Genomic DNA, 23,987 nt, shown 5'->3' on the forward strand with positions numbered 1-23,987 from the left:
GTTGGGTCGATGGTTGGACTCGATGATCTTAGAGGTCTTTTCCAACCTCAATGATTCTATGATTCTATGATTATAAGAAAGATGGAAAAAGACTTACCAGGGCCTGCAGTGACAGGACAAGGGACAACATTTTTAAACTGAAAGAGAGTAGGTTTAGATTAGAAGGAAGAAATTTTTTACGGTGAGGGTGGTAAGACACTGGAACAGGCTGCCCAGAGAGGTGGTGGATGCCCTATCCATGGAAGTGTTCAAGGTCAGGTTGGACAAGGCTCTGAGCAACCTGATCTAGTTGAAGATGTCCCTGCCCATGGCAGGGGGGTTGGACTGGATGATCTTTAAAGGTCCCTTCCAACCCAAACCATTCTATGATTCTCTCAGTTCAGATTCTCTGAGTATAGTCAGTTTAGATATCTACAGTGGATGGTGTGAATACTCCTAAATGTACATCTGAATGCTCCATTAGCCGTTGGAACAGTTTTTCTTTGACTATTTATGCCTCCATATCACTTGGAGATTTTTATCAGTTTTTAAACAAAATCTGAATTGCCCTGTCATTTTCTTCCTGATCTTGGAGATTGGCTGGGTGGACTGTGAAGAGGAATTCAGTGTAGTTTATCTAGCCTGTTGTAATGAACCCTTCTTACCTTAAAATCTGCGTTACACATACTAGGGGAAGTAGGGAAAAGCCCATCTGAAACAGCTGTATCTCAACTTTTAAGAAAGATTTATATCCTGGACTTCTTGCTGTATGCATCCTGACAATTGCCATATTGTTAGTACACAGTTTTAGAAGATGCTGTTTTATTGGCATCTCCAAGTCTGAGCAAGGGAGTTGTTATGCTACTACAGACTTAAAATTTCTTTTTCTCTGTTTCTCCTCAGCAACCAAAGAGATAGAAGACCCTATGGAGACAGCAGAGAAAGTTGGTCTTGCGGCACTAATAGTTCAGGTGAGTCTGAGCTGCCTCCCGAGGTGTTTGCATCTTCTGTGAAAAGTTAAAAATTGAGATGGAGAGCCATATCTAGGCAACATTAATTGATTGTTCCAGGACTTCCGGGGCCTCCTGTCATCTGATTATCAGTTTAGCTGGGATCGAGCTCTTCAAAGTCGTGGAGATACAGGCGTGTTCTTGCAGTACACCCATGCCAGACTCCATAGGTAAGAGGAGCGTTGGTATGCAGAAGTACAGTTTGACTTGTATTTTAACCTTATTAACTTACTGCTTTGTTAAGTAGTAGTGTTAACTCCTTCCCTAAATACGACACATTCACTTTTTCAACAGAGGTGAGTTTACGATCGGAATCACTGAGACTTCCCAGAAGAGCAAGCCAATTAAAATGAAATTTCCACGTCATTTCCACAGGGCTGAGCTAACTGTCCATGAACTCTGTGTGGCTGGTGTCAGCGATGAAGAACAGTGGCCCTAGGATTAAGGAAACTGATGTAAAACCCAAAATGCCCGTGCTTGTAAAATATACTAAATCACAGAACTTAGATGTTTTTGGCTACCGCTGTAGCTAGTGGGGTTTTTTTAACATTCTGTTATTTCTCACTGTTGGTAACCAAGGTTAAAAGCAGACCCCTTCCTGTTGACTCAGGTCAAACACCTGACATGTTTAATTTTTTTTTTAAAAAGAATTTCCGAAGAGTCCAGTTTGAACAGTTTTATCAATTACAGCGATCTGTCAGAGCATTTTTGATGCAGACATCAATATGTATTTTCATAAAAGCATGTAAGATACCTTCTTGGATCAGGCCCAAGGTCCGTACCAACCTGGTATTCTGTCTGAGGCAATGGTAATAGGTGATGGTATTCAGGGAGAGCAGGCAAGCCTGATCCCTTTCTGTAGTCTGTTCCTGTTGTACTCCCTTATCATCTAGGTATTGATGGTACTAGCGTACCATTACTAGGGTATTGACTACATCCGTAGTGCTTTTAGCATCAGCTTCTGGACCTGTTGTCCGTGCGTATCTCTAATCTTGTTGATACTGAATGGCTAGCACAAATTTTAATGTTTTTTTTTATCTCGGGTTGAAGTCAACTAGTCTGTCTCAGTGTTCCATTCAGCTTGAGCAGATGATGCCTACCCTCTTTTCTTAAAAACACAAATTACTGTTTTTCTTGTTCAGCTTTGCTAACAAGAGTTTTTCATCCAACATTTGTTTTTCATTCTTACATTTTAGTTTAGAACAGATGCATGGGAATGAGCAGCTAACTGACGTTAATGTGGCGTGCTTGCAAGAGCCAAGTGCCATCTCTCTTCTTCAGCATCTTCTCAGGTTTGTCTAATTTTCTTTCCACATACCAGTCCCCTTAAAATAAACTTCTGGATTTGCTGCCAGCCTGTTGAGCAGTCACAGACTGCACGATCATAAGAGAAGAATGGCTATTTCAGGCAATGGCTTGTCTTCTGGGTCATACTCATGGCAACAGTAGCCCTCACTTGAAATCTTCATGGACTTTAGAAGCCATATGAGGGGAAAAAGCAATATTTGGAACATACTCTCTGTACATGAGCCTCTTAATTATTTCTTGTCTTCACAAAAATATGCTAAGCTCTATATAAATATTAGCTGCAGATTTGCTTGGTCCCTCTTGTTCTGTTTTTGTCATGTGGGAAAGGGGAGAGGAAGTGCTCCTGGGTGAGGTGAAATGGGGTATGTGCATGCACGTTCAGTGGCTCAACGTGCTTCAGAGCTACTGAACGTGCACGACTAATACCTGTCAATGGCAGTAGTGTTTGTCATTAATTCAGTCTTAAAGTTGAGCAGTTTCTGTTTTCATTATTTCATAGGTGTGTAATTAAAATACAGAGACAAGGGAGTTGTCCACGTTGCGCAACCTGTGATGGAGTTGGAAGTAATTGACACTTTCAGAATTCCTAGTGAGAGGTCCTATATACCGCATTACACACTGCACAGTGCCAGGGAGTTAACTCCTTTGGCCACACTAAGGCCTTCTTGAGGGCATCTGTTTAAAATTCGGACTTCCAAAAGTCATGCCAGAGTCCCAGGTGGCTCCTTTCAGCCTGCAACTGTAGGTTGCAGAGTCCTACCGTTAACTGTAATTTCCTCAAGAGGTCTACCTGCAGCTTATCGTATGCTGCATGCTCTCTTGAGCAACAGCAAGACCAGCCAGCACTCTAAATAAGACCAGGAGTGTCTTATTTATCCAGTGCAATTGTATTTTACAGAAAACTCAGGGGTCGTTTCTTGGTTTTTATCAGATTAGTGTATAGCTGCCTGTCTTTTGTGTGAAAACTGACAGGGTTAATGTATTTCAGGTTGATTTGCAGGGATCACTGCATCCCAGACGTGTCCATTTTCAAACAGAGGTTGTTGCTCCACTGCAGGGCTCTTGTTTTTATAGAGCTTCAGGTCTGCGTATTGCAAAGGCCTTTGAGTCTGGCCAGGCACCATATGGAATCTGTATGAAACATCTCCTGGGGCCTTTACTTCCAGCACAAAGCAGTATTTAGGTTATCCATTAGACCAGGCACTCAGTGGCTAACAAACTCACATTTAAATATCCCATGATTTCAGGAGTAACAATTACTGCTCAGTGCTCCTTGTGAGTTGCCATGAGTAGATTCTTCTTGAAAAGTTTCCATGATAAACACTCCTGAGTTGTCAGAAGCCCACTTGCCGTGGCTCAGCTTCTACTGTTTGAAAAGCTACCAAACATTTGCCCTTAAAATTAGCTGACCAGTTCTGAATACCATTAACTCTGCAGACTAATGAATAGTAGATTGAAGGTAGCATGTATATCCCTGCAGAAGTGGACTTATTTAACTGATAAAATAATCTAGCAAGTTGTCGTAGGCCAACACTGAAATGGCAGCTTCATGAAGCCACAAAGTGGGTATCAAGAGCAGGCCCCTTCATTTGATACCAACTTTGTTGCCTCGTGTAGCTTTATTAATGGCTGTTTGATGGTGCTTGTTAAGTTAATAGTAATTTTTCTGTACCTGTGTCACTGTCTCTGAGGGGCCAACAGCTGCTGGTATCTAAGCTGTCCATGAGACAATGCAGAGGTTCCCCCGATTTCGTCTCTCTCACACCTGTTGCACAGTGGTATAAAGGCAGCAACCTTCCCTGTCTGAACAGTGGCCACCTGAGGCATGCTGGCTGAGATGAGCTGCTGAATGCCTGTGTAAGAGGTGTCTTTGTAGCTTACCTGCCAAGGGAATGGGGAGCACTCTCTCCCTGGTGCTATAGCTCTCAGGTGACCACCGAGCCCTCATTATCAGAGCTCACTTCCCAGTTCTCCTGCAGCTTGCCTTTAAAGGAGGAAGATCCCAGGGAAGTTCAGCTTGGGCGTGCTGATGGGGATGGGCCTGGGAGCTGAGCAAAGACCAGGAAGTCCACTCCCCACTTTGAATTTGAAATCTTTTCAGCCCCAGAGGTGTTGGTAACTTCTTGCAGGCCGTGAAAAAGAGGATGTGCACAAGTGGACAGCAGAACACATGAAGAAAAAACATGGATCTCCATGACTCTGCCTGTATTATCCAGTTTAATACTGTCTTACATAAGTTGATTTTATTCCAGGATTATGTAAACCCACTTTGTTTTTGTCTTTTCTAATGTTACAAGATTCCCTTTAGCTACTTAAAATTCTAAGCTGCATTTACTAAAGGCAACATCCTTTAAGGGACTATTTTGACTGCCTTGGTTATTTAATACATGTTTTTTGCTCCTAGGAACTTACAATTAGCGTTGAAATGTAAAACTAGACATAATGATCCAGGAGTAAATACAGCTCCTGTGTTCTCTTTGCTATAGCCTGCCTCTCTGAGCTCTGCCATCCGCAGTGTTTGCACGATGAGGAGCAGAAGCAATCTCCTTCACTAATAAGTGAACGAGGAAGAAATAACCAATTGTGTGCTAATTACATGGCTTAGGTCTGGTTCAGCAGTTTATTTTTGTTAATTCTGCAGTTGTGGTTGTGTGTTTGTTCTGACTTAAACAAGTCTGATGAGCCTTATATCCGAATACGCCTTCCTACCACTTTAACACCAAACAATCCTTTTCTCTCTTCACAGGTATGATGAGGTCCTGTATAGATCTTCTCAGGATCTGCAACCCAAGCACATTGTCAGCTACCTCCTCACACTTAGGTAAGGTGATTGCTGATACTGGCATCCGTCTCCGGTAAGGACAGGTCTTCCTGAGCTGGCTCTGCAGCCCTCGCATCTGCACTGCTTTGAAGAGTAAAAATAGTGGGAAGATGTAAATTTGTGGGACAGTTTCTCTGGAGCAGGAAAGGTATAAAGTAGGATAGCAAATATAATAAATAGTAGAGATCGAAGTTGGAACCAGGAACAAAGGAGCCAGGAGCCTTCTCAGAAACTAATTGCTTTCAAGAAAGAAGAATCACTTGGCTGTAACCCAGTGTCTGAACCCCAAATCATGCTGGACTAACTGTATCTTAAAGAGCAGATTTGAGCTGATAATATGCTCTCAAATCTCAAAATTTCAGGTAGGAAATTTTGTCCAAACCCCTTTTAACCACTGATCTCAGGCTATGTGTTGAGATGGACAAAGCATATTATTACTGTAAGTCATACTGCATAGGTGACCTCCATAGGGAGGGTCCGTGTAGGGACCTGTCTGATTTAACAGCACAGTGAAACACTGGAGTACACTTGCCGGAGGAAGCTGTAGAGCCTGTGTCTGGGGAAGGCTTTAACAAGTTAAGGAAAATGGTATAAGGAATCGTGCACCTTGGGAATGACAGGGCAGGCTCTCAAGGATCTTTCCAGACCAGTTTTGGGTTGGGTTTTTTTTTTTTGGGGGGGGAGCGGAGAGATTGTTTTGGGGTTATTTTATAAGCATTAAGTTGATGGCATGCCCTGACAACATGCAGGCTACAGAAAACCATGCCCTCCCTCAGCCAGGTGAAAGAGGCTGTTGGCATGCTGCAGTTGTGGCTCTTCCAGTTCTGCTGCTTTCTGTAGCCCACAGCACTGCTCTTGCCAAGAGACTTCTCACTGTGTTTTCCATTTCAGCCATCTTGCAGCCGTGGCACATAAAACTCTTCCTGTGAAAGGCAGCACCCCTGAACTAGCCCAGGTATGGTGCAGCGTTGTTACGTGGCTGGACTCTGTGTAGGGCATCCCAGAGGAATGATCCGTTAGGGCTTTGCCAACCCAGCTGTGCAACCACTTGGGTGAATATGCACCTGCAGGCTGATGAGCCACCAGGCAGGCTGTCCTGTGGACGGCACCGCTTTGAGAAGGCAGGCGTTGCTGTTCACAGCTGTGCCTTCTGGAAAGGGCTGCTCTGCCTGATCTTCCCAAAAAAGAATGCTCCATAAGGACAACTGCTCCAAACCCAGTCAAGCCCCTTGCCTTCTCATCACCTTCCCTTCTGAAGTTTTCAGAAGTAAACATTTGAGCATTTAACTTGCTGGTTAATTTCTGATGGTTTCCTTTATTGGTAATGTGGGAAGACAGAATTAGGAGGTAACTGAATCTGTCTGCTCCCTCTTGCCACCTACATATCCCAAGTTGTCTGTATTGCCTTTCTAGCTAAAGCACGGAGGCTGACAACTGTTAACGTACAGTTCCAAATAGATGCAAATTATTTTCTACTGATCTCCCAGGCAATGTTTGACCCCTTAACTGCTCAGTAAATGATATACTAATTACACTGCCTTTCTTATTTTCTCTTTCATCTATTTCAAAAGCAATTACCTATCTGATTTTGGTAGGAGATCACATTTAAGTGTTGAGCTGTGTTTTGAGGGAAAAAAATTCAGTGGAATTGATGGAGCTGCACTCTGTCTTTGAGCTTAGATGCTGTAGGTATTCCTGCCTTTGAGGATGGAAAACTTCAGTTCCTTATAGTGTAAAAAAAAAAAAAAAATTCTAAGTATCTTACAGTGTGACAGCTTTCAAGAACTATTTTTTTGGAGCAAGGTTGATAGAGCCCTTCCCAAACAGCCAGCTGTGTAAGAGCTAAGACATTAACAAGGAAGAGGGAAATTTTCAAAGCAGCCCATAGTTGCTTGGCAGCCTCTAACCCAGGCACAGTGAGAGGAGGGAGTCCAGCAGTATCCTCAGGCTGCAACAGCCTGTGGCGCATGAGAGAGTTTCACTTTTTAGTCATTGCTAGCTCTTTTGCAGGCAGCTCCTCTGGTCGCTCTGCCCTGAGGGCACTAGGCTGGGCTGGACACCCCCTTAGCTTCCCTTCGTTGACAAAAGTGTCCCTCTGTTGACACTGCAATGGGCTGTCAACAGCTGGTGTGAATTCTGCCAGCACTGGTGTGTTACTCCATACTCAGATGATGTGTATGTCCGAATCCCAGCGCCCTGCATGGGGACAGAGGATGCACACAGTGTTCTCACCTCTGGCAGGCTGCTTCTAACTGCTGTCCTGAGAACTACGCCCTATTCTGTAGCAATACCGTAAGCTGATGGCTATTCTTGTTTTCCAGGCAAGGCTCCGTCTCTTTCAAGCTGCACGCTCGGTTCTAGCTAACGGAATGAAACTTCTTGGCATTACACCTGTAACTCAAATGTAATGAGGCTGTATGCAATGTAAAGTCACATCTCTTAGTAAAAGGATTTTTTTCCAAGATAATAGAAATACTCTCCTATGTGTCATTGCTAATGCAGTCTGGAAACTCTGTGTGCTCTTGGAGGTTTGTATGCTCCATCATACCGACTGCAGAAGAGCACACATGGCACAGCCATTTGGGGGAGGCCAGGGTTGCCACAATCACTTTATCCCAGGCACTTGGTAAGAGTAGCATACTTAAGACACTAGTCTACCTGGTATTTCCCATAACCCATAAAAGCGAACTGGTCTGTATGTAAATATAACATCCTTTTGGTAGAAGAAGTGGTATTTACTGTGCTGTCCGCTGTCCCTGGTTACTCTCGGCCTTTACCGATTTGGGCCCTTAAATAAGAAAAAAAGGGAGGCCGTTCGGAACGCGCTCGTCAAAGGGGCGCGAAGCGCCCGCGCTGTCCGAGGGCAGCGCCGCCCCGAAGGCGATCTCGGAGGAGCGGTAGGCTGGAGTAAGATACTTACTTTATCTTACTTAAGGTAAGTAAGATACTTACCTTACTCTTGGTAAGAGTAGCGTACTTAAGACACTAGTCTACCTGGTATTTCCCATAAAAGCGAACTGCTCTGTATTTGCCATGTAAATATAACATCCTTTTGGTAGAAGAAGTGGTATTTACTGTGCTGTCCCAGCAATCAAAGTCCTCCCCTTCTGCGGTTGCCATTGTATACTTAGGCCTAATGGTACAACAGCTACAGCTACTCTGTATACTGTAACAGAGTTAGTCAGACCATGCCAGAGAATTTTTTTCCTGTGTGTTGTACTGCACTCCCCTTTGGTAACATTAGCCAAGACCACATCGTGTTCCTCACCCATCCCTCTGTCACACCGACATGATGACCGGGAGAAGAGGGTTTGCCGCCCAGCTGGTGGAACAGGAACCATGGTGCTCCCTCAGCACTGTACACGCAGTCAGACGTGGCAGGTGTTGCTTGGCACCCCTGAGCTGTCACACTGCTGAAGAAAGGTGGAGCGTCATTGTGTAAGGTAGTGCAGGTGGCTGTTCCAGCCTCTGAAGTGTCTGACAATATCCACTACCACCACAGCCTCGACTCGCCAGAGCGGCACTTTGGTGGCACACTGTTCCGGATGCGCAGAACACTTGGCAAAAGGCAGAGAGGAGCATCCTCTCCCACTGGAACAGAATTGAAGCATGTTTGTTACTGCCGTGTTTAACGTGCCCCACTTTCAAGTAAAACCCAGCTGGTTAACTCGTGTCTGAAGGAATCTAACCAGGATATGTACTTGTTTACATTCAAAGTGGAGTCAAAAATGCAACCGAGTTGCCCAAATGCACCAAAGTCAGTTTTCCCTCAATGCAGAGTTGCAGTTTCTGGAAGGGTTGAACTGAGTGAGGCCTCAGAAAATGAGGGAGGAGGTTGAAATTACACAGTTGGCACTCACAAATTAAATCAAAGCCTAACATGCATTACAGGAACTCTTTTCAAGCATCACTCTATATGCACAAAAAGGTTGAGAGAAAATGTACAGATAAAAATCTTCTAGCCTGACACCTTGAGTTGACTCCTTCATACTTAAGCCAGAGATACAAGAACACATAGGAACCTTCCTGTACACCTGGGGTTTGACAAAACACAGAGTTAGAATAGAAGATCCCTCTACCAGCTACAGCAGGTATGGAAAACATTTGAAAAGTGAAAGAAAATCCACAACTTAAGAGAAACACCAGTCTCTCATCTGACTTTTTAAAGCAAACAGCAAGTGCTACTTCTGACCACTTCTAGGTAAGTGATGCTTGAAGCATGGTTATTCCTGGTGGAGTTGTCATCTCATATGCATCACCTAGAAGAGCAACTTTTCCTGTCTTTAATCAAACTGCAATCGCCAACTAGTTTAAGAGAAAATGCTGGCAGTAATTGCTCTTTTTAATAGATTTTTATGAAGCCCTCAAAGGGCGAGACAGTTTATCAAATACACAAAGAACCAATTTCCCTCCGTTATATACAACTGAGTGTTCAGTTCCTTCATTCTGGTTTCCTTGTAAATGGGACTCTTCATTGTTCGATGTGAATGAAGAATACCTTCAATAGAATACCCGTCCAGCTCCTCGGCTGTAATGTAGCCTCAGCATCAGCCACTGGAAACTTCACATGTAAGACAGAACTAACTTCTGCTTTTAGTCTATCCCACTTAAACCCTTTCATGACTAGCTTAAGGCTAATTTTTAAAAAATGCAGGTTTTTTTAAGGTCCATTTTTTCTCTTGTCTGTCTGTCCGTCCATTTTTGTGGACAACATCACACAGTAGCAAGTCTCTCTTTTGAGCTCTTAGTCTCTGATGGCTGGATTTTTGTGGTGTCTTGTCGAGGTAATCCATAGAGGTAAATAGAAATACACACCAGGAGAGCACCCAGGGAGAAGGTAACAGCTGAAAGGAGACAAAATAGTTTAAATAAAACACTTCCGTATAAGAAGAAACCTCCAGAAGACTAAGCTACCTAAGTTATGATGATATCTGAATGACGGTATTAAAGTTACTCAAAACTAAACAGGACAAGCAGCTGTTAGTAACTCACAGAATCTAGACTCATCCTCTGTCACCGAGAACTCTGGATTGTTTACTAATCCCCACACCACTTCAGTTAGTCTCATATCAGCAAGAACGTGGTGACGGTCAGAAAAGCAAGTGTGAAACATCTCCTGTAGTTTCAGACGCCATCCGACAGGCTTCTGTGATAATAAACTTAATGATAAAGACACAGCGGATGTGATAAAGTAGCCTGTGATAACACACTTTGTTTGCCTTTCCACATCTAGACAGGGTTGAGAAACACTATTAGTGAGGCTTTCACAGAAAGATCACCAGTCCAGGCTTGGTCTGTGTCAACCGTCACGAAAGTGTTCTGCCCAAGTGAGTTTTTGAAACTAGTTGTGTTTTTCATCACTTGGTTTAAGGTGCTCTTTTTCAGCCAGACACTGATGATTTTCTCCTTACGCAAATTTTCCTTAAGTTTCATCTCACTCATACCACATGAGAAAGCTAGTTTTTCCACCGTTACACCATACCATCTTCAGATTATGGTAGGAAAGTAAAAAATACCCCAAACTAAACAGTGAATGACTGAGCAGGAGCTACTGGATACAGTATCAGACACAGACTTGATCAGGGAGAAAATCCTTTGTAGTTGCGGGACAGCCCAAAGCAATCTGCTGTTTCCTCTCAAAAAGCATTCACCACATCAGTCATGACCCCAGCTGCTGTTTGACCTGCTCTCACGTGGTGTGGGCCACAGCAAATAGGGAAGGTAAAAGTTAACGCAGCAGCAGGTATAACTTAACAGGGATGTGGCAAAGCCCTTGCAGAAATAGCTGAGGAATTAATTTGGCACTGGCTGTACTAAAACCAACAAGAAGTGATAACTTAACAGCAGTCTCAGGTAAACAGCTGTATCGCACACTAAACTGCATCAGAAAGCAATTCATGAATAAAACTGTATAAACTTGTAAGCTGTTTAAATCGGAAAGAACCTTTCCGTTTGAGGTTGTAGGATGCCTCTGAAAGCACAGGATCATCGGGCACCTTATGTGACACAATAGGGACGATACATTAGTGCATAGGAGTCCTGGAGAAGACCAAGTTAAAACCAGAAAAATTCAAAGGAGGCACCAATGATTGCTTTGTAATGAACTGCGTACAGCCTGCCAGCAGCCCGCTAGCCAGGAAGGAAACGCGCATGTACTGTCAAATCAAAGGCAAAAAGACACTTACTTATCTGGAGGCCAAAGAGGATGACTGATGCCACAGTAGAAAGAACAATTGCTGCCGCCGCAGAAAAGCCTTTCATAATGTTATCTGTGTACTTAACAACCACCGAAGTGTAAAGGCCACCTACGCTGGCGAGAACTGGAAAGCAGATAACGTGTTTCTGTCAGTATAAGGTGCAGTAGGTTACTCTTGAAATGATGCATTTTACTCCACTGGTGTACTCGTTTGGGCTACATCATCCTAATTGGTGATTTAATGCAACATTCAGCAAAATGGGATGTCTACACGGCATCCAGTAGATCAGATACGACTCGTTTAAAGATGATCTACTCGCTACTCAGTCATTTAGACTGCTGTTTCAGCACAATTTTAAATTGAACAAGTGAATGATTTCCAAGGTAATGATACTTTAAAAAAAAAAACAACCTCAAAACACAGTAAAGAACAGTGGGTCTGAATTTGTAGCTTTGTGCAATCAGTTATATCATAGTTAAAAAAGCAAAACACTGTAACGAGACCCTAAAACCACAAGATACTTACAGATGACAAACCAGACGTAGTAGGTATAGCCATAGAAAAACCCTTTCTCAAGAACTTGGGCTCCGTCTGACACGTACACACCAAATAAAGTCATCACAATCCCAGATAAGTACATCTGAATGTTCCTCACCCACAAGGAAGTATCTGAACTCTTTAAGACCTTCTCAAAATAAACTCCTAAAAAAAAAAAAGTTTCAGTAAGATGAATGAAGTTTCATCCTTAATGATTCATGGTTCATAGTGTTTTAAAGCCAGACAAGACTACTGGAATCATCTTGTCCTACAGACTGTTACGTTTCACATAAGTTCCCAATGCAGAAGGCCCAAACCCATGTCCTGCTAACATGCATCTTCCACGACAGGATCATTTTAATGGGCATATAACATCAAAAATAGATTCTATTTCGCTTTACAGTCGTTTTAACAATGAACCTCATTGACAATTGAAACTACTCCTCATTTCTGTTTGATTTGCCAGGCTTCTGATTCCAACAGTTTGCCCTGTACAATTCTACACCAGAAAAAAAAGCATTTCACCTTGGCACCTGGTATTTTATCCCCAGGACAATATTTATGTATTTCAGTATGATGGAGAACGATTTTTCCTCTATCAAGATACTTAGCAGTACAAAATAATAACAATAATAAAAAAAGAGGAGTGTGTGGGACTATATTCCCTCAGTACTGAGACTGAAAATTCCTCAGAAGCCTTGTGCTTGCAGAGTACTTGGCAGAGTGGCGAGGTTCTGAAACCACAGCTTCGGGGGATTACAAGACCAAATCAAAACCGATGCCTTCTGCTAATTGAAACTACAGACTGGTTTTGAGGAAATGGAATTCATTTTAATTGAAAGCTCTTGTTCACAGTGCCACGCTGATGAGCATTACTTTTATGCTCTGCATTACTGAAATTCCCCAAATACTTTTTCATTATTTTACTTGGGAGGTGTCAAATGTCGGCCTTTTAGTCTGACTTACAAGGCCATCACTCACTGCCTTTTTAACCATCGCTCCCACACCAGGACGACGCTGCTAATCTCTGGAATTTCCTCTGCATTTCAAAACACAGCCAGCAGTTTGCAGGACTCGGCTTTTCTCAGCCACTTCCATGACCTTCTGCTGCGAGTCCTACTGACTAAAAGTTTATTGCTGATTAATGTCGCCCAAGATCCTTCATACGATATGAGAATATATACGGAACTGACAAAGACGGCACAGAGAAAAGACCTGTGGATTAGGAGCCCTAGGCACACGCTCCTCCTGAAATCCCCGAGTGAGCTTCAAGGATGGTCTTGCTCACTCTTTTATTCATGAAAAATGCAATTTATAATTTAATACAGTATAGTGAATATTTATGGTGAATAAATTAGAGAACAAATGTATATTTCAGGGGTTCAAATAATAAAAAAACAAGGAAATATATTATCTCATATGAATATGCATTTTTAAAGTCTAAACAATATCAACAAAAAACTAGTATTGTTAACGACTGCAGTGCTTAAAAGAACGCACAGTAATCTCTCTCGAGATTTCTGCTCGCTGAGAAGACCCACAGAGCACAACCGGATGTAATCAATGTACCAGAAATTTGGCTTGTGTATTAGGAGCCCTAGGCACACGCTCCTCCTGAAATCCCCGAGTGAGCTTCAAGGATGGTCTTGCTCACTCTTTTATTCATGAAAAATGCAATTTATAATTTAATACAGTATAGTGAATATTTATGGTGAATAAATTAGAGAACAAATGTATATTTCAGGGGTTCAAATAATAAAAAAACAAGGAAATATATTATCTCATATGAATATGCATTTTTAAAGTCTAAACAATATCAACAAAAAACTAGTATTGTTAACGACTGCAGTGCTTAAAAGAACGCACAGTAATCTCTCTCGAGATTTCTGCTCGCTGAGAAGACCCACAGAGCACAACCGGATGTAATCAATGTACAAGAAATTTGGCTTGAGTGTGAACCGTACTTGTAAATTTTATGAACTAAGAAAACAGTAAGCAAACCAATGAAATGATATTTTCAGATTTCTGAAAAATGCATAAAAATCACTCCACTAGGCAAGAGGAAGGAAAGAATGGGTGCTGTTTAGGAGAAATTACTCTTCAGTACTGTTTCAAGTCACAAAGGATCTGCCATTATATATTTGTCCAATGCTTTTATAAGCATTGTTGGGCCCCCGGATACTTGGAAATTATCACAGGATCAGCAGTTTGAAGAAAAACTTCTTTTCCATCTCTGAGGGACAAAAACCACATGACTTTTTTGACTTTGCTGCAATAATATAAAACACTTCACGTGGTCAGTCCAGACACTGAAGGTTTAATGCCAAAATAACTTCTTCATGCGGGTGGGGGAAGGAAGAAGAGGAAAAGAGTTTGAATAGGATTTATGGTTTTAGCATGTAAAGCCCCAAGGGCACAAGGAACTCCACGGATGAAATACTCTGTCCGCCCAGCTGCCTCAAAGCTACAGCCGTCAGTGAGGAAACACCCAGGCAACAATCCTTTTGCGGGAGAAGAAAGCCGCACCTGTCTAAATCCTCTAGAGCTGCCTGCATCAGCCCTTTCAATGGTCTGAATTTGCAGACCTTTAGAAGCACAGCTGTCTACCCGTGTTATCAGAGAAAGCTAGAGAGCTTTCGGAGACTCTGAAGGCTTCACTGTGAATGCTGTATTTTGTCTCGTGGCTTGGAAGCATTTGTTGAAAAGAGTAAATTTATAACCTTCCAGGAAAAGTTGATTGAGCTCTACACAGTCTTATATTATTATATATAAAAAATATAATTCTTACTTTTTAATACATATATAATTATTATATTACCTTATACTTAATAAGTATTTCTGCTTCAAAGTGTCCATTTCACTGAAAAGACACCAAACAAGAACGACACCCTCCTCCTTTCCTCCCCTGCCAACCAGAATGCTTTCCACGAGTAACGAGCGTGTATGCACAGCACAAGATTATTCTTGCAGGATTGTACGGTACTAGAGGTAGGTGATAATACCTTGCTTTCTTACAGACGGAAGGAGAAGAATCCAGTTTACAGCCAGGGAAATATGCCCCTGTGCACCAAATTTCAAATTAAGTAGTAATTTGCATTTCCTTATTTCTCAGCACCGGCTCACTTGTCCTCAAGTTCTGGTCTCCTTCTGTAGAAGCCAGAGAAAAACTACTCTGAGGGGAAACGCTGGTTGTAGAACAAAACAAACCCAAACCAAACAAAACCAAAAATCCTTCATGCAGTATGTGCTCCTAGTCATTTGCTTGACAACTAGAGTAATCATGTCATGAATCTGTCGTAATTACTGCAAGCAGAAGGTAATTATGGGCAGAGGGGATAAAGTCCTTTTTTATCTTCTAATCAACAAAGACAGTTAACTGATGTAGAATGGTCTGTTTTAAACATCATGAGTTCTCCAGTCCTTTTGATGTGACCTGCGTACAGAAATAATACTATACCTGCAAATCCTGAACACAATACAGCAACAGCAATCGCTCCAAACCCTAGCCATGGATTCTGCTCCACCTGCAACATCAACCGTTATTTTAAAAAGGATGCAACGCTTCAGTAATTTACAATAATCAATTCCAGAGCTACTTTGTTAAGTACAGCAAAATTATTAGCATTTCATTACAGCATAAAATGTACTTGCTTAGCTAGAGCTGTCCTTCAGAGTAGCTCGGTGTAGCTGTGTGCTGTTTCGCTTTCCGCGTGTACTCGTACCAGCCCTTGCAGTGCTCAGAGGCACCGTCTCCTTGGCTGTGGCCAGTCTCCCCAGCTGCATGACCTGCCTTTCCCACTAATGCTGCTGACCAGCGGCCAAGGCCTAAGAAACAGAAGACACTTGTTTCTCCCTAGAACAGGATTAGGTCAGTGCTTCTGAAGGGTGTGTTTAAATGACATACCCACACCCACAAGGCATTGGAGTTTCACTCCTAATTCTGCCAAGTGCTTTGATTCCAAGTTCTCTGCTCCAACAATTATAATGATACCAGGGCCAACTGCTGGAAACAATATATTACTCAGATACTCCTATGATGGTGCATTAGACTGATTATGATGACCGTGGTAATTTATACTAATTGTAGCAATCAGTTGCCTTTCCAACAAGTAAGACTGGAGCAATACCGCAAGCCTGCCTGAACTGGTATACAATAAATGTGAATGACCGAACTAGTGTTTATGTTGTAGATGAAGTGGCTGGAACTAGGAAACGGGTACTGCTGTGTGGAACATAAGAGACCTTACCTTAATCCCAGCTGCTGTGAAGTGAAGTACAAAGCATAAGGCAGTTTATTCTTCGTTGTGAAGTGGCAAAATGTAAACTCTTACCTGCACTTTCGTAGCCTGAGCAGGCTTCCACTGAACAAGGGTAACACCACCACACAGCATGAAGACAGAGAACCACTGCAACTTACTAAGGGTACGGTTTAGCATTAGGACTGTACATAAAGCTGTACAAGGGATCTTCAGCTGGTACGTCACCTAAAGAAGATGGGAATATAGCATAGAGGATGTGGTTTTATAAACTCCTCCAAAACAAGAAAATAAAATAGAGAATTCAACTACAGAATGACAAATACAATTTTATATTCATTGATTTCCTACAGATCCTTGGGGTTTTGTACCATCGCCAATTACAACAAAGGAAATTTGAAGTGATTCTAGCAGTGAGCGGGCTAGCTCAGAAAAGCAGAGCACTGCAACAGAGTGTATGCTCTGAATATAACCAGGCATCAGTTGGCTTTTAACACTGAGGCTAAAGAGGGTACTGTGTGCTAGGCAGACAGATACCTAGCACGCGTGCCTCATGAAACAGTAAAGAGAAATGTATTTACAGATCAGTTACTGACAAAAACATGTATTACCTGGTAGACTGCCGCATCCAAGTTGCTCAGAGCCACAAATGCCATATTGTTTTGGAGAGCATACGCCAAAGATGGAACACTTAATTTCAGCAATTCTGTAGGACTTCCGAATACATTTTCTTTTAAAGATGTTATTAACCTCGTCAGACTTCCAGTTTCTCTGCAAAATAAAATGTTAATTTAACTGAGGGCTCTCTTAAACCGATATTTGAAAACAGAAATCAAATCAATGAATCCTTTGGGAAGGCTGAAAATTTGTTCTCGACGATCAGTTGTACCTTCTGTTCATTAAAGAAAAATTAACTGGGGAAAAAACAGGGAGGTTATCAACAAGCAGAAACCCCCGAAGGTGAAGATGACATTCTGGAATCAGGAGGTTAGATGCATTAATGTGCAATAAAGTAAACAACATCCACAAACAAAGTAAACAGTGGAAAAGTCACTGAGTATACAGGCAGCGGGACAGAAGGCTGTCGTTCCCCCCACCTTTTCTTTTGGGTATTAATATTTGTGTGTGATGTCAAATGCCTGTGATTTTCCAGATCCCCTTTAAACTGGGCCTCACAGTGCAGCCAAAAAAGATTGTATCCTTGCACACTACTTAGCTGGAAACAGCTCTCATTCCTCAGCCAGCCCTGGGTTCCTCTTCTCGCTTGTGCTGTGGGAGACACTGGACCGGCACCAGCACACATGTGAAGAGGTCTGGCGGGGCGTGTGGCGGCTCCCCGTCGCCTTGCATCTCCACATGTCTCCTTCATGTAATTACAGCGTGCGAAAGAGCAGGCCACGGGGAAGAACCTGTTGCTTCTTGCTGCTGTCCCCTTTTGCGGCTTGCTCCTCAGCTTATTAAAGCTGACCTCTGCAATGCTATTTCTCCCTTACCATTTGTACATCAGTCTGACATTTCTTGCTTACTTGTCGCTGCTGCTCAAGTCCTCCAGTTCCCTTCCCAGCTCTCCCCAAGCCCCACACTCCCCCTTTCCATTCTTCTCTCGCTTGGCCACTGACAAATACCAACATCCACAATCACTCCTGTCCCCTCCCACAGGCCTCTCAAGTTGCAACCTGTATTGCTCTTGAATTTAACACTCCTTTTGCTTCCCTTATGCATGCATATGAACAAATGGCTCACATCCTCCTCAGCGCTCCAGGAACCCAATTCCCCACATCCCAACTTCTTTCTTTTTCACAAATGTACGTCATCTATCTGCCCCAAACTCTCTTATTAGCAATTACCAAAATTAGCAATTTCTCTATGCCCCAGGCTCCTCCATTAACAACCTTGTTCCTGCATATTTTCCATTCCTGATCAACCCCTGACTCTGTGCTCCAGGTTCTTAAATTTTTCCTCTCCAAAGATTTATGGACTCTATCCTCTCATGATACTTCCATCCAAACTTGTCTCCTCCCTTGCCTTCCTCCCTGCCTGGCACCAAGCACCTCCTTTTCTCCTTTTTTTTTTTTTTTTTTTAGTGAGAGCAGTCTTTATACAGGCAGCTGCAAGGGATTCTTTTTGTCATTTTCCCATAACAGCGAGCACTCACAAAAAAAACAGAGTCAGGGGCAGTACAGTTACCAAACAGTGGTGAGCATGGTTTCCCACGCTCTTGTTGTACAAGCGAGGTCACACGCGAAACACTTTCCTAACTTAAGGGGCTATTTTGCTTGGGACAGAATTGGTGACACCGAGCATGTCACATGGGTGTCTTTTGCAAGACATGTCTGGTCACAAGGGACAACCATTGACATGAAAATCTATAGACAAGTAGCACTTAAAGCCAAGTTTGTAATACAAGGAAGGGGAAGAGTTCATGCTACAGCTCACCACAGTTAATTGCACTAGATACAGAACTGCATAAGATGTTATGAGTCATTGACATTATAGGCAAAAGTGTTGGTTTACTTATTCCTCAATGTATTTATTATATTGCCCAGCACTGGGAGACAAGATGTACAAGAAAACCTAGAGTTCCTGGTAATACCCAAATACAGCTGGACTAAAGTGCTTCTATTTCAAATGTCTAACTGCAAATAAAATATAATTAGCACAGATGACAGAGTTCTACTCTGTGAGGATAAGAAGTCAAAAAATACCATACGGTAACGGCTTCTTCTATTTGTCGATACTAAGGTGGGCTGTCGAACTAGACAATAATATTTAAACTATACCTGTTTCTGTTCCAGACCATGCTCAGTGAATTCGCTGACCACATGTTTAAAGTCAAATCACAGCAGTAATAGTAGTTTCTGTCTACTTTGACTTCTAGTGTGGAATTTCAGCAATGAAGAGTAACAGATGTCCAGTAAGCACCATTTTCACTTTCGTTTTTGAGAACAAGAAGATGAACTATCTAATAGTTCATCTTTGCAGTGCGTGTGCTTTCTGAAGCATGCACTTATCAAGAATCTCTAAGTTGAATTCAGTACAAAGATCACGTGGAGATAGATTTAAATCTACACAAAAAAGAATTTAAACCAAGCCTCTGCGTACAGCTGGTAATGCAAAATAAGGTGCCCAAAGATGTACACTGCAAAATCAAGTAAGAAAATAAAAAATTATCTAGCTTGGATTCAGCATTCCTGATGTTGATCTAGATTCGACTTAAAAAACATACTCTGTTTTCTTCATAGGTCTGAATAGGTGAGAGATGCTAATAACAATCAGTTCTGCAACAGAAACATGCATTTATTAGAAAAGCTGAAGTTAAAACTAGAGTTTGCAAATCTGCTCTACTTTTCTTCACCCATTGCTAAGTAATTATGTACCATCTAAGAATGTAGACAACGTAATTACCAGATGGTGAATCAGACTTTACATAAATATGGGAAGTTGAGAGTACAGTTGAGTAAACAATTAACACAGCTTAAACTCATAAACTTCTCTTTTGAAAGACAATCTTTTGGCATTCATCCATTCAATGTGCCTTCCAGGAGAAACTTTAAAAGTAAACACAGCGAAGGCATAGTGTAAGAATGTGTAAGAAAACAAATTCTGCAGCCGGAACAACGTGAGAGTCATACTCCAGTATCCTGTATATTGCAGTAATCAATGCTGGCTGTTTCAAAAAGAAAAAGGTACCCACCCAAATGTATCCTGCTGTACAGAAAAAACAGATTGTATTCTATCTTCTAACTGGTTATTAAACTACAAAGGCACCTTGCCTTGGGTGAGACAAATTGGTTAGGACTTTAAAACTAGAGGAAGCTGTAAAGGAGACACTGAAGGAAACTACGGTGGAATTTATGCTGTTCAGCATATTCGTAAGTGATCTAAAATGGGAGATTACTAGGAAATTGGCAAACTTTGCTGATTATACTCAATTATATGCGATATCCAAAAGGAAACCCTCAATAGTTGCCGAAGGGTCTCTCACTACACTGAGCAGAATTCACCAGATCTTTTGCCATCTGAGAAACAGCTCAGTTACCTGGACAGCAAAGGAAGGCATCTGGACCCACCAGCAAGTGAGACATCCTACCAAGAAGAGGTGAGCACGGCCTGATGAACAGTGTCTGCTGGTGCCCGCCTCTCACTCAACTAGGGAGAAAAAAAACACCCACTAGCTGACCAGATCAAAATAGATACTATAACCTTCAAACAGCTCAGTGAATCAGATTCATCCCATTTTAACTGGCAAATAAAGCTCAGTTGTCAATAAATGAGAAAGAATCATAGGAAATGACAACCCCAAAATACAGCAACCATCTCTAAACCAGTTATGGGCATTTGGAAAAAAGATGCGAGTAGCTCTCCGACAGCGCCAGCTCAAGGCTCAGCTGTGTTCAGAGAAATGAGCAGAACATTACGAATCCTTAGGAAAGGAACCGTCACCAAGACAGAAAACACCTTCGCCCCTCTGCCTAATGCCACAGCATGTTCACATCCAGAACGCTGCATGCAGCTCTGGATCCTGTTCCAGAAAGGATGTAACAATACTGGAAATGCTGTGGAGATGGGTACTAGGATGATCATGGAAAAATTAGACTAGGATTCCCAGCTTAGAAAATAAATGAGTGATGAAAACACAATACAGATCTGTAGAGATATGAAAATCAAAATGAAGGGGGAAAGATTATTCATGATGGCTGTCAACACAAGAAGACAGAATCCAGTGAAACTGCTAGATAAAGTGTTTATTAAAAAGTACTTTTTCATATACCGTGTAATTATATTGCAGAAGTCATTTCACAGATACAGTAGGGACTAATTTCAGAAAGAAACTGGACAGTCTCACAGAGGACAGGATCGTTAGGCGCTACAGCCACTGTGCACACAGCATCCAGGCTGGGAAATCCATAAGCTTCTGCCACCAGCTAAGGAGAAGTTCAGCCTGTGCCTGCCCTATTGCCTATACTTCTGTTCTAAGCATCCTCTGCTGACTACTGTCAAAGGGAGGATGATGGGCTACATGGATTTTTGGCTGTGCAGGACTGTTCTAAAAACCTAATAGACTTCTGAGTTAAAAGTAATTGCTTTTTTAATTATTTCAAGCAAAAAGACCATCGTACATTTAATGAACACAATATTACTGACCTTTAACAAAAGGCAGATTGCTTACCCTGCTGAACTAGGCCTTTCTGGTATACTGTGAACAGCCTGGGTCCCAGGTGCACAAGAACAGATTTGAGAAATTATACACACAGGTGAGGCTACCAAATGCCACCCACAGGTCCCTCACTATTGAGAAACGTGGGCTGCTGCAGTCTCCAGAAAGCAGGCTGGATCAGGATCCACACTGGCCACAACACTGTGAGAACCACAGCGCAAACATTCGGCAGCAGAGACACTTCTGCCAACATTTTGCGACGGCGGAGTGAGGAGCTCAGGGTGCATAAAAAGAAAAACAGAAAATTGCCACTGGTCACACTTGCCTTTTCTAACGCATTACATTTAATGAAAGGTTAAACAAAAGGCAGTTTGCCACAGCTGTCTTACCAAATTCAAATATTGCCTCATTTCTAAAGCAAGTAAAATGCCGTTTTGATGTTAAGTAGAAAAGATCTGATAAAAATCTGAAGTACACCATGTGACTTCATGATCCTCTAGCACAAAGCAGCCAGCTTTCTGATGTACCAAAAGCCACAGAGGTAGGCAGAGACCCTAAAAGAACAAATTCTACCACAACAGCAAGAACTGGGCTTTGGAATAGTCCAGAATATAAAGATTCTTCCAAGGAAGGATGTAGCACAGGGAAGCTGAGAGGAAAGACAGCAGACTGATGGCCTCCCTACTTCAGATGCTCACGTCTGGACTGAAGTTCTAGTTCTTAGAAGCAGTCTGGGATTACAGAAACTCTACTGACCACAGTCTTTCGCATTGATTCCCCAGGTTAATAGAGACAGCAAAGTGTCTGTCTGTAACACTGTTTGGGAAAATTTATGAGTAGGAACATTACACTTTTATATAACTCAGCAGACGATGGCTCACAGTCCAGCTTTCATCTACACCAATATTTTAAAGACTCAAAACATCACAGATAATCCATGCTGACATTTTGAACCTATTCCAAAGCATACAAAAATAGAAAATATGCAGAAAGGACACACCTGAATATTGTGCTGTTTACAAAGCAGTTTCAGTTGAGGAGGACTCGCAAGCTCTAACCCAGTCTAAAATGACTCTTCCACAGCATGACTACCCAGCCACGTTCTCAAATGTATCTGTACCTCGCTACCTGAGGATCTGAGGTTAGAAGCAAGGATTTCTTTTCAAAATACTGATTAGCATTCCCATACTTACTTAGCCAAGATGCCCACACTCAAGAACAACTTGATAACTTCAGTGATGCACACAGCCGTTGTTGAAAAGTAGAGTTCTCTCTCCACTGTCCTTGTGTACCGCAACGCGACCGTGTATGTTGCAGCAACCAGGGTCATCACTGTGAGGCAGTACAACTTGAACAGTAAGCTGACATTTTCTGAAAGAAAACAAAGATGACGACTCAGCACGCCCTTCACTTTAATTTAAGAACTGAAACAGGATGTTCTCCAGCTGGAGGACTGTATCAAATACAACTGTGGCAGCATACAATAATTACAATGTTGTGAAACACTTCCTATAAAAAGTTTAAGTTAAATTTTGAAGTCTCTTCTCAAAGAAGCTTGTATAGGAACTCCAAGTGTTTGAAAATAAGATGTCCTCTTGCCCTCATAATCATCATTCATTCTAGAAAAACATCATGGTTTAACCTCAACTGGCAACTAAGCACCACCCAGCCACTCACTCACTCCCCTCCAGTGGGATGGGGAGAGAATCGCAAGAGTGAAAGTGAGAAAACTCGTGGGTTGAAATAAAGACAGTTTAAAGCAAAAGCTGTGCACACAAGCAAAGCAAAACAAGGAATTCATTCACTGCTTCCCATCGGCAGGCAGGTGTTCGGCCATCTCCAGGAAAGCAGGGCTCCAACACGCGTAACGGTGACTTGGGAAGACAAACACCATCACTCCAAACATCCCCCCCTTCCTTCTTCTTCCCCCAGCTTTTTATGCTGAGCATGACAGTATATGGTATGGAATATCCCTTTGGTCAGTTTGGGTCAGCTGTCCCAGCTGTCCCCTCCCAGCTTCTTGTGCACCCCCAGCCTACTCGCTGGTGGGGTGGTGGGAGAGGCAGAAAAGGCCCTGACTCTGTGTAAGCACTGCTCAGCAGTAGCTAGAACATCCTTATGTTATCAGCACTGTTTCCAGCACAAATCCAAAACATAGCCCCATACCAGCTACTATGAAGAAAAATTAACTCAACCCCCGCCAGAACCGGGACAAAAAACTAATCATAGACTAATATTTATCTAATAGTAATCAAAAAGTCTTTCTGTGCTTTCCTGCTCTTTAGCTGACAGTAAGTGCTCGCTCTGAAATGGCAGCTGATCCTCTCCACATAGTGTACTGAAGTCCGACACGAGCGTTGGCAGACCAGTAAAAGCAAAGAGAGAGGAAAAGTTCAGTATCAGCAAAGAAGGGAATCAATCTAGCAAATCTTAATAAATAAGGCAGCATTTCCTTCAGCCTTATTTTCCACCTAAGTTAGTAAAAGAAGAGAGTTTTGCTCAGAACAGTGACGGGACCTCACACAAAGGGCTTTCTGGAAAAACTATTCACTGTAGAAACACTCAGGTTATGGCTATTCAAGTAAATTAAACCATACAAGGACTACGTATGGTCTGTGTTATTCCCTCTATCTTCCCCACCGCTCTATTCCCACAACAGTAGCAATTCTTGTAACACTTTTGCCCTGGACCAACTACTATCCTGCATAATTTGGGAGTTAG

General features: G+C 42.3%; 2 protein-coding genes across 2 annotated transcripts in view; one reads left to right on the forward strand and one right to left on the reverse strand.

The window, feature by feature from the left end:
* Window positions 1-7,622, forward strand: part of RARS2 (arginyl-tRNA synthetase 2, mitochondrial) — a 41,353-nt gene extending 33,731 nt beyond the window's left edge. The window contains exons 15-20 of the mRNA XM_009281948.2: window positions 883-950; window positions 1,050-1,159; window positions 2,186-2,281; window positions 5,044-5,118; window positions 6,010-6,073; window positions 7,440-7,622. Coding sequence (XP_009280223.1) covers window positions 883-950; window positions 1,050-1,159; window positions 2,186-2,281; window positions 5,044-5,118; window positions 6,010-6,073; window positions 7,440-7,526 — 500 coding nt within the window. The 3' untranslated portion in view covers window positions 7,527-7,622. The remainder of the gene's footprint in view (window positions 1-882; window positions 951-1,049; window positions 1,160-2,185; window positions 2,282-5,043; window positions 5,119-6,009; window positions 6,074-7,439) is intronic.
* A 1,360-nt stretch (window positions 7,623-8,982) lies between these two features.
* On the reverse strand, window positions 8,983-22,634 carry SLC35A1 (solute carrier family 35 member A1). The gene is made up of 7 exons (XM_009281950.2): window positions 22,460-22,634; window positions 16,720-16,879; window positions 16,184-16,336; window positions 15,310-15,376; window positions 11,841-12,017; window positions 11,304-11,438; window positions 8,983-9,962 (listed from the first exon to the last, which is right to left on the reverse strand). Exons 1-7 carry the CDS (start codon window positions 22,594-22,596, stop codon window positions 9,832-9,834), a joined length of 960 nt encoding a protein of 319 aa, XP_009280225.1. The 5' UTR covers window positions 22,597-22,634; the 3' UTR covers window positions 8,983-9,831.
* Window positions 22,635-23,987: the final 1,353 nt, after the last annotated feature.

The sequence above is a fragment of the Aptenodytes forsteri genome, unplaced genomic scaffold (genome assembly GCF_000699145.1).
Source record: "Aptenodytes forsteri isolate BGI_AS27 unplaced genomic scaffold, ASM69914v1 Scaffold20, whole genome shotgun sequence".
Classification (NCBI taxonomy): Eukaryota; Metazoa; Chordata; class Aves; order Sphenisciformes; family Spheniscidae; genus Aptenodytes; species Aptenodytes forsteri.